At 39.0% G+C, this 11,400-nt stretch overlaps 1 protein-coding gene across 2 annotated transcripts in view; it reads right to left on the bottom strand.

Annotated features, from left to right (window-relative positions):
- Positions 1 to 1,119: 1,119 nt before the first annotated feature.
- Positions 1,120 to 11,400, bottom strand: part of LOC134210855 (mucin-3B-like) — a 75,492-nt gene continuing 65,211 nt past the window's right edge. For both annotated transcript variants that reach the window (XM_062687215.1, XM_062687216.1), the window contains 3 exons: positions 2,364 to 4,074; positions 1,691 to 1,778; positions 1,120 to 1,613 (listed from right to left, as the gene is read on the bottom strand). In XM_062687215.1, the coding sequence (XP_062543199.1) occupies positions 1,268 to 1,613; positions 1,691 to 1,778; positions 2,364 to 4,074 (2,145 nt within the window). In that variant the 3' untranslated portion in view covers positions 1,120 to 1,267. The remainder of the gene's footprint in view (positions 1,614 to 1,690; positions 1,779 to 2,363; positions 4,075 to 11,400) is intronic.

The raw sequence follows: 11,400 nt of genomic DNA, 5'->3' as shown, positions 1-11,400 counted from the left end.
CGATTCAACGCTGCTGATCGATTATTTTGGAAAAATATGTATTTTTCAGGGTTGGCCAAATTAGGCACTAAGTTGGCCAAAAACGGTGCACTTCCCCTATCAAAAAAGCATCAATAGTTCACTGACGAGAAAGGCGCCAACACTGCTAGGTGGATTAATCAGGGTTTTCTTATATCGGACTTACGTGTCTATTTACTATACCAAGTGTCAATTCAGAATTTCTCAATCGACCACGTTACGCTGTGTTGAAAAATTATGATTGTTAATGGTTTGTCTTAGTGATTTCAATTCTAAAACCCTTTATCGGCAGACTTCAAGTATGCCTTTCATATTCATGCTTGATAAGACCCGGAAAACTTTTTTAAAGCAATCTTTCCTTAAAACCTGTAAATATTAAAGGCGCATTAATTCATTATTCCTTTATCATCCCACCATTACACCCTTTTTTATGCAGACGCCAGTACCTCATAGAGCGGTGATTGGGCCGAATAGTCCGAATAGTCGAATGAAACGATCAACAATTCATAAACTCGGCAAGCCTCGTTGGATAAACGTACAACTCGTGCTGAAAAAATCATCTTTTAGCAACTTGTTGCACAAACTATTATTTAATGGCTTGTTATGATTCGAAGGAGCTTTTGCCTCTTTTTTATCGTTGTTAGTTATCTAGTGAGAGCGATTTCTGCAAACTCTGATCTTAACACATAGGTATTACATATTAACATATTAACATATTACGTATTTAAGAATTAGGTATTACTTCCAGTGGAGCGGAATGTAAAAAATAAGTACCGATACAATGAAAAAATAAACAAAATTTATTTATTATTTCATTGTATCGGTACTTATTTTTTACATTCTGCTCCACTGGTAGTAATACCTAATTCTTAAATACGTAATAATAAATTCAATGTTTTGGTAATTCATGATTGTTTTCTGAAAATCATCACAGATTTTTTTTATCGGTTTTGCAGGAAAGTATCAGCGTTCGTTTTTATTCCCAGTTGTTATGCACATTACATGTTTTTACTAAACTACTAACTTTAAAAACTGTAATAATTATATCAAATCTGCAAAAATGTCTACGTTTTATTTACTTTACACCTGAATCGACTAAAATATTTTTAAACAATTTATTTGATTTTCATACTGTATGTCAAATTCTCAATTGAAAGTTTATAAGTATATTATTTTAACTATTGTTTGAATGGATTAGAAACGGCAAAAATGTAAGATATCAGCCCACACTTCCCAAAGTGGAAGTTGCTCAATGCTTTCCCGGGTGGAAGTTTTTGTGCATGCTGGATGTATAGCTGCTGCTGTTCGGTTCGTCGTAAATTTCCTGAAAATTGATTTTAATTTCCGACTTTTGCTTCTTCAACCGTTTGGTCGGATGCGGGGGCAGTGGCGGCGGTGGCGGATCTTTAGGGTAGAACTCCATCGACGGACGCGGCTGGGTGCCGTGGGAAGGAATCGACGAGTGCCGCGGTCGATTACGCAACTTCCAGGAAATGTACTGGAACTGGGTCGGTGGGACAACGGCGGACACGTAGCTACGGCAACTCTCGATACTGCTCTCGGAAACGCTGCGCTTGTGGCGGGATCTGTCGGATCTGTCGGGGGATTCGGAAGGAAGAATGTAGATGGATGGTGCTTGTTGTGAAAATGTGCAGCACGGTTGGAAAATTACCTGGTTGGTGGTTCGGCAACCGGAGTCATGTAGCATTGGTTGGTGGTACTTCGGTCGATTCGCATTTCTGTTGTTGGCTTGCGGCAAGCTAGAATGAATGGAATGAATAACACCGTGCTTGTTACTCGGTAGAGTAAGGTGGGGCGGACATTTCTGGAGATCCTGAGTACGTGTTCTACTTTTCTGAATCCAACGATAAGTTGTTTGCCTTTAAGGGTACATTAATTTAAGTGAAGTTTCATCATCATCAGCGATATATTTCGTATCCATCGATAAGAGCTAAAATCAGAGTTTGATCAGATCGTCCAGTGCGCGACCGCTGTTTGCAGCTGACATCGAAAAAAGCAACACACATCCAGAATCCAGAAGAGCTGATGGGAAAATGGGTGTTATAGATTCATATTCAAACTGACGGCCCCGAACAATTTGAATCACTGCTGATTTTACTCTAATCGGGAAACCTAGTGTTGGTAATGGAAAATCGCGAGTAAGTTTTGAAAAGGGCGAAACAATTGTAACACAGCTTTGTTCTTTCCAGTATCATAATTTGAAATATTTTTTGTTATTTTTAATTTGCAGATAATGAATATTCATTTTCATAGCTCTTTTGTCGTCACTTTAACTTTGTTTTGAACACTTGCCCCACCTTACTCCACTACAATGCAATACTCACTTTTCTGATACGCATCGAAACTCTTGATGAAGCAATAGCTCAATACAACCCCGCAGATGATAGCCACCAGAACGGAGGCTATCAAAATACTAATCACGGTAATCTTCTGATCCTCAATCAGCCAAGTTCTTTGTCCGTACGTTGGCAGCAGCTTGTGTGGAAGACAGTCGAAGGGAGAAATGGTGTTTTCCTCCTGGTAGATCACACAAAAGATGTAGTTTTTATCCGGTATGAGATTACTTATTCGCACAGTTCGTCCCAAGATTTCGGCACAACCGGCACTGTCTTCGATCTGGAGGGCGAATATGGAACTCAAGGTCGATGTGTCATAGAACCAGAGAATTGCAGACGAGCTGTACAGTTGGTCCAGAATAAGCTCAACGGCTCCCTCCTGCGACTCAAGGATGGTGAAGGTTTTACTGCGTCTGTGGAGAGACAGCTCGAAGCTTTGATAGGTGGTGATGTCAGCATCTATTTGAACAGCAGTTTGGACGCACTGCGCGGTAAAGGTGTTGGCTGCTGCAGTAGTGGTAGATGGGGTGGAAGAAGTGGTAGGAGAAGGAGTGGTAGAAGTGGTAGTAATAGGAGTAGGAGTGGTAGAAGTAGTAGGAATAGAAGTAGTAGTAGTAGTAGGAGTAGGAGTAGTGGTAGTGATCGTATTTGTAGTTTCACTAGTCGGAAAAACAGTTTCTATAGTTGTTTCTATAGGCTCTTCTCCAATAGTAGTAGTCGTGGTAGTCGTAGCCGGTGCCAAAGTTGTTGGCTTAGTTGGTTCACCAGTTGGCCTAGTGGATGGTTGCGGTTTTGTCTTATCCGTAGTTTCTGTGGTTTGTATAGTTGTATCCTCTGGTAAATCCGTTACCTCAGAGAAAGTTGTAACATCTGTGGTGGTGCTGATCGTTGTTGGAGGTTCAGAAGTAGTTATGCAGAACTCGGCTTCAGAAACCAACCACCCAAAAAATTCAATTGGTTCGGTACATGTAATCTCGTCGAACATATTTGGATATGCTTTTACCATTTTTCTCAAATACACCAAATCGCAATCACAAACAAATGGATTGTCCTTCAGATATAGTTTTACCTCTCTTTTTAATAGACTGCCGAACACGCCTTCATCGATCGAAGTCAACTCATTTCCATCGAGATGGATTTGCTCAATCGAATTACTTATACTCGCAAACAAATCCTCGGGTAGCGTTCTTATATGTGATTGTCTCAAGTACAAGCTGGATAAACTGGGAACCATCGAAAACGAATCAGCGCTGAGTACGTCGTGAAAAATGTTATACTCAAAAGAAACGATTGCCAAATTGTCCATAGTTGTGGCTCCGGTGAACACCCGAGGGTTGAGCAAGTCCAAGCAGTTCTCCACCAACAAGCTAGTCAGCGTGAACTTCACTGGCGCCAGCACGTACTCATCCACTTGTGACAGTGGTAAATTTTTCAAATTAAGCTCCTGCAGCAACTGTAACCCCAGGAAAATGTTTGCAGGCAAAGTGGTCACCAGAAGGGAGTCGAGAGTAAGAATAGAAACGCTATAAAAATGGCGTGCATCGAACACGCCAGATGGAATTTCCAAAATTTCGGATTGCCTCAGCTCCAGTTGGTTGATTGTGATAGATTCGTTCAGATCGAGCCAGCGAGAGTAAAGTTTCCCATCGTCAATTGAAAGGGATGCGATGACTAGATTTATACTGAGACAGTGTTGGCCCTGGAAAAAGAAAGAAAAAACTTACTGGATTATTATTGAAATTATGCTTAAATTAATTTTATAACAAATAATTTTCGGTTAACGTTATTACAAATTATTGTTTCGTGGTCTTGAACACGATGTAAGAGCAAATATTCTAGTTAGTTCGAATCTCGCCGAAGATTACGACAATATATTCATTTTCATTTATTTAGTTTACATCTAAACAGATAACACTGAATCAACAATTTGACGCCACAATACACGGTTCGAGGCCGCATCTCTCCATCCTCGGATACGCCCCACGCTCGCCAAGTCGTTTTGCACCTGGTCTGCCCATCTCGCTAGCTGCGCTCCACGCCGTCTCGTACCTGCCGGATCGGAAGCGAACACCATCTTTGCAGGGTTGCTGTCCGGCATTCTTGCAACATGCCCTGCCCATCGTACCCTTCCGGCTTTAGCTACCTTCTGGATACTGGGTTCGCCGTAGAGTTGGGCAAGCTCATGGTACAATATATTATCCAGCAGAAATTTCATTCCAAGCGTCAGTGAAATCTTTGTAGCGTCGGTTGAACCTTTAAAAAGTGGCAGATCTGTTCGATGACAAAGCACATGTTGGTCCAATAGTTGTGATCGAGACGAGACAAAAAAACTGCAATCCTTCATCAGTGAGAAAGGGCCGTTTTGCCGAAAATACCATTTGACAGAACAAACCATTAGGCCGGAAGTCATTTGGCCGAAATTGACATACGACCGAAAATGTCTTTCGGCCAAACTGTTGTGGTACATAAAAGACAGCACTGGCTTGTAACCTCTGGTTTATTGAACGTCTCGAGTATATCTAATTGACATTGGTTGATTTATGTCCATCTAAACCTTTTCTCATATCCATGGCCTACCAGCAACTCCTACACTATCAACCCTATAACCAGAGACCGGCGGAGTGAAGAACTGTCGGTATGGCAACATATGAGAATGCATGAAATCGTGAAAATAATACCAACAATCGATAAGAAACTGGCGATATTTTCATAGTACAAGTTTCGTAAGCTATGATCAATCCATGGTACCCAGCAATGTCATCTCAGTAGTCAGTACGTAATCTATGAACGGCCTATAGAACAAGATTAAGCACTGAAGTCAACGTAACCATTGTTTAATTTGTTTTATTTTTCAATCCAATAAAACATCTAATGCTACGTTTAGACAAAGGCAAGTGAATTGAGCAAGTCGCTTGAATCGAACGCGAACTGAACGTGTAAACACCTTAATTCAATTCACTTGAACGAAAAGAAAGTTGAACATGTTCAACTTTTGGCAAGTCAATTGAATTCAACTGAGTTGTTCAATTCACTTGCCCTGTCAAAACGTAGCATAAGAAAATGCAGATCGCATGGCGTGAGAAATTGTTCAGGAGAAAATACCATTTTTAGCTATTTTCTTCAATTAAATCATGCTTTATTTCTAGGAACTCCAGTACGATGAAAAAAAATGATGAATTCGAGCTGACACTGCCCTCCTCCGCAGCAGCATCCAAAACAAATGTATACAGGCTTATTCGGATTTACTGAACTAAATTGAGGATTCCAGGCTCCTCGGAGGTTGAATTTTATTAATAATTAATATTAATATTAATATTATTAATAATTATTAAAGAATTATTCTTCATTTGAGGTCAAGTGCGTATATCTGACACATAGGCTTCTCATGATATTATGCCGAACTTTCTGCAGAGCTCTAATGCTTTCTCCAATATCCGCTCCACGAATTTCAACCGGCGCTCTACTGCTATTTGGAAATTCGGTATAACCATAAAGGCAGAGGATGCACTTCCCAAATATGTCGAAAGTAGCAAGCACCGCACGGTGTCTTTGTCGAAGAGGCTTAGTTACAAAAAATCAGTATGGCAAAGACACTCACTACTCGAAAGTATAGGTGTGCCTCTTTCACGTAAGTGCATTTTTAAAGTGTTCTATCTATTTTCCATACATTTTTGGGGGGGTTAGAGCGGCGATCATTTGAGATTTCTATGGAATTTGCACCAAAAATAGTGAAAAAAATAAAAATTGTTCTAAATCCCCCGATAGAACATTTTAGTTTATCCACTATATGAAAGAGGAGATCATCTGCTCTCATGTGGTGGGTGTTTCAGAGATACTGATTTTTGAAAAATAATATTTCCCCATAGACACACCGTGCCGTAGTGATTTCCGTTATCTCTTTTCGCTAGGTGTTGGCGAAATCTATCTTCGCATCAGTATTTCCGATTATGAAAATAACCTGATAATGTTGGTAATAAGCATTTGCGTTATAATGATCCTAAAGTCTCATGACACGCTGCAAAGGACAAAATTACAACAGCTTGCTAATGAACAAGCCCTGCCTTGCAAAACTCCAGTTGGATCATTAGGAAGCAGTTGAAATCGTAGGTAACGCTAAATGTTTGCCTAGTCGATTTGCTTAATTAGTGATTTTAATGGACTCGTCCTGAGTCCCGCTAGGCATACAATTCTTGCTGCTTCACATGTAAGCCATTTGATCGTCTGCTTGACACTGCAGAGCAGTCAGTCCAACCGTTTCAAAGTCAATCAATCTAAAAGATAACAGAATTAATAAAGGTAATGAAAATATTTAGTTTTCTTTAAATTGTCTTCAAATGTATCACCGACATCGACTGGAAATCAATAAATAAACAAAAACAATAATAGCCATGACGACGATAGAAAATTAGAACAAATTCAAATGAAATAGAAGGATTGCTAGTTTTCCTGGGTACCGCTGGGAACCAGAAATCTTAGTACACTGGAACCATGAAATGAGTACCAATTTGTTCTGACCCCAACATCTTGATAATTATATTTATGATAATACTGGCAGCACTTGAACTTATTGCTTGCTTCTTATGGATGCAAAATGTGACCAGTCAAATTGGAACCGCTTTTGACGGTTCGATTGGAAACAGGATGGTCACCCACTATTTCTATCTTAGTTATTATTGTGTTTCACGATCTCCCAAAACGATTACTAGGTACCGTCAACTGGGGGGAAGATGATCATTGAGGTGAAGATGATCATTTGATGCGTCAGTCAAAAGTGCCAAATTTTTTTATGAAACGGTAGTCAACAATATTCTCAGTTCAAGTAATGTAACCGCTAGGTAGAAATTCAAGTTTTTCGATTATAATCATGAAAATGTATTTTGTGGAAGAAAGAGAGATAGTCATAAATGACGCTATTTTCGTTTCAAATATTGACTTCGTAGACTTCTTTACGTAGTAAATTCAACATTCATACAAATAACCTAGTGTATTTTGACTACTAGGTCATAATGATTTTAGTAGAGCTATCTTGATCAACTTCACCCCAAACCAGATTACTCAAAAAATGTGTGATAATTTAATTTATTTTAATAAATGCGAACGCATTTCAGAAAATTAAAGTTGTTGATTATTGCAACGTATAGCAGTACATGTTTTGAAAATATTTGTTTCGATTTAAAATGTAAACACACATTGTTATTGCATGTTTTGTCTTAAAAATGATCATCTTCCCCCCAGTTGACGGTACTGTTAAAGCTTCCTACATTAACAATTCCAAAAACCTCCCGTGGCACCTATGAGAGGTCGTAGAGTTTTCAGCATCTTTCTTTAGTAGGTGTCCAACTAACCATCCTTCCCCTTCCTCAGCATTCGCATGGACGTGGCTAGGACAGATCTCTCTATCTAAGAGATAGTGATTAGTCCCTTTTGTGTAACTTGCTACTGCACCAGGAAATCACCCACTGCTTTCATTGCACTCGGCGGATGTATCGCTTTACTCGGATCACTGTCGGACTCTGACTGAAGGAGAGCAATGCTTGGTTACTTGCTCATCATCAACACCAAGACGGCATTAACAGTATATAATGTAGAGTGGTATATAACAGGGCTGTCTCTCCCCACACATTCCCCTTTCTCTCCGGATTTTTTTGTTAGCCTTCTGTAATTATAACTTGTCTATGGTTTTCTCTTTTATTGTAAATCCATTTTTGAGCTTCCATTTTATTTAACTCTCAGTGATAATACCACTATAAAAATTTTATTACAGAATGCAACTTAAGGCATTCTAATCGAGAACCATTTTCACCGGAATATTATCCGGCATTCAGGCAGCGAACCGATATTCCCGGTTCTAACAGTTGTAGTTCATACGCCTCATCCATATTCTTCAAGACTCCATGTGCATGTTGGTCCTCTACGAGTATTGTCATGACCTTTTACCCGTAGACAGCCATGGCATTTTGTTGGTGATTAATTCGATCGGAGCGTTTTATGGATTGAAAAGTAAGTACGATTTTCTGCCTCGATGTTGTCGTATCCACCTTCAGCTGCTGGGCGAACCGCAACAACTCAACATCACGACCTTCGCTTACGAAATATTTCACAAAACTAAAGGCTCATTCTCCCATCTGACACTTTCCCATCTAGCGATAATCACTAATGTTCGAGGGCTGCGGACTCGATCAAATCATACTTTCAAGATGTTTTGCTTGAAACCCGATTCTTTGTGGTTAGTGTACACGTTACGATTTTCTCACATTGAAATATGATTATGTTTTTTTTCTGGATTTACTGCGTATTTTAAATTAATGTGTTGAATCTGTAATTAATACTTATTGTTTACTCGTATGAGGTATTCACTTCATAGATTTCAAAGGATATACTTTGTTTGAAATTAATTAGTATGAGTTTATTTTGTGGATCATTAGTTGAATAAAGTACACAAACACAATGATCATATAGTTTCAGCCTTGTGCGATGTTCAGCAAAATCCAAATAATTCAGTATCTTGCTTGTATCTTGCAAGCTACAAAGTCACTAACACCAGGAATGGCATTGTACACCTCGACTCAGAACGAGCAAACCATGTAAACGGTCGTACGAAAATGCTGTCAAATCGAGCCCCCTTTGTCTAAATAATCTCCTGCATCGGTCTTATTGAAACGAAAAGCTGAAAAACTGATCACAATCGATACAAACTTGTGATGCAGTTACATTGGCTTCTTCTGAGTCTCTTCCTGTCATGTACATCGTCTTTCACGTATTCATGACTGTAGCAGGTTTTATCCATCTTGTTGAAGTTAAATGTGAAAGCACCCATGCCGACGTTACTGAACGGATCTTATACAAATCATACTAATAGTGTTATCCATCCCAAAACGTCACTCTCTGAATGTTCCGAAGGGATCCAAAGCGTCTGTGAAATACGAAATACTCGGGATGCCCGATCCAATGTCGCCTTAACTAATCTTGTTAGTTTATCTAAAAATTTACATTTGTGCATTAACTGCCACAGCAAACGAATATAATAAAGCGATTCTGATTTAAATACTCTACCTACCTGACAATGAACGCCTAGCATTTTCAGGAGTAAGGCAAAACAAAGCACTCGTAGCTCATCGCATGCAGCCCGCAATGGTAGTCCATTAGGTTCATTCATTGCCAAATGGAATTGAGTGGCGAATATAAATACATGGTGAATGCTATCATTTACCAAAAGAGATTTGTGGCGAACGAATTACATATTCATCCCGCTGTTAGTGAGTTGAGTTCATTTTCCATCTGATTGAGAACCAAAACGAGATGAAGAGAGGATTAAGAAAATGAAAGTATAAACAAATCGCACTTGTCGAAAGATTGTAACTAGGCTTCTGCCGCATACGCAGGAGGTCGGGGGATCAATCACATACCCGTTCCATTCTCCTACTTTATTTATCTTCTTATATTTCTCATGTTTTAGCAATCACTAAGATTGGTAGTTTATATCTTCTAATCTTTACCTACAACTTGACTAACTCTAGCAGCAGCTATTAGAAATAAAAAAAAACTTGTTTCGGCATCCGATTGAAATATACCATCTTTTGATAAATATCACATTGGCAACCGGATAACCAAGACGAGCCTCTGTCATATATTCCAATAATATTATGCATGAGCTCTTAGCGAGTGCAGAAATATCCGCAGCTTGCAGTTGGCAAGTGACTGCGTCTTCAATTCCTTCCCATCTCCGGTAGCCCGAAAGGACGTGGCCAACGCTGTTTGCTATCCACTACTAGCAGGGGGAGAAGGGGAGCACTGAATCCCTACCCCGACATGTGCTGGTTCTAAAATGTAAACAACAGTGTTAATTCTCTACCACCTTTTTGTTATGGCCAGGGAATTTTTATGCACGATATTTTATCAAAATTAAACACTCAATCGTGTAGCAATATAACGATGTGGTATGCTTGAGATACCTGCTTGATTAAAGGGACTCGAAAAGAATTTATTTGCAGTAACTAACCGAATATAAAAATGTTCGCATTAACGATTGCGCCCTAACAGTGGTTCTAAGCTTCGATGCAGAGTACACGAGCTTTGTTCGCCAGTGACAGGCGTATGAGGCTCTTGACTACTAGTGCTCTCGAATTATGCATATTGAGGTTGAAGTGCAAATCCCATACTCCCTCCATTGGTACCCTATGCAAATTCGATGGATCTTATCAATCACGTAGTAACAACTACGAAATGCATGGTTATTATAATTTTCATGCTCTACTTTGTAAATGCAATATTCTTCTCATAAGATAAGAGATTATTTTAAAAGTATCGATATAATATGGGCCTTGGCTGATTTTGATCGCTTTTGGAAACATTGTGATTTCACATAAACAAAAGTCAAGTATAATGTACTTCTTCAAATTTGTAAGCGAGTTTGCCAAAGCTTTAAACTTCAGTATTAATATCTGGGTATAAATTAATCACCATGGATATCTAACCAATGTTATTCCTGACATTCGATATTAGTAACACCGAGCTTCCTGAAGAGACATCACAACTGCTGAACTCAGTATTTTATATTGCAATTTGCCATCAAAGCTCTCAAAAGCGCCATTGCGGCATCCACAATTTCAGAAAGTTCAATATTACTTTCTCCCAACATGCCTCTGCTGTTTTATTTGAATTCGCTTTTTTCTCTATTCCATGATCCAGTAGAAGCATAAGCACTAGATTGTTAGTGCCACTGTATGAATAAGAAGCATTTTAATAAATCATGTTACAATAAGCTGAATTCGGCAGATTATTATGCATTATGTATAGTGGATTTTTTTTTTATCACCAACATCGATTTGTCAATTATGGTACCGGTACTTTGGTTGCTAGGCCGAGGAAACTAAATGTTTATTACATGAACAGGTGAGCTATTGATAATCTAATACTAAGTTTAGATTCTTTTTTCCTCTTCTTCTTCATTCCAACTGGATCTTGGTCTGCATTTTAACTATTCTATTAGCATTTCCTCAGCTTTTCAATGCTCACCATTGCATGA

Source organism: Armigeres subalbatus, chromosome 2, assembly GCF_024139115.2.
Source record: "Armigeres subalbatus isolate Guangzhou_Male chromosome 2, GZ_Asu_2, whole genome shotgun sequence".
NCBI lineage: Eukaryota > Metazoa > Arthropoda > Insecta > Diptera > Culicidae > Armigeres > Armigeres subalbatus.
The sequence above is the reverse complement of the archived record's forward strand: the minus strand, read 5'-3'. Positions and strand labels throughout refer to the sequence as shown.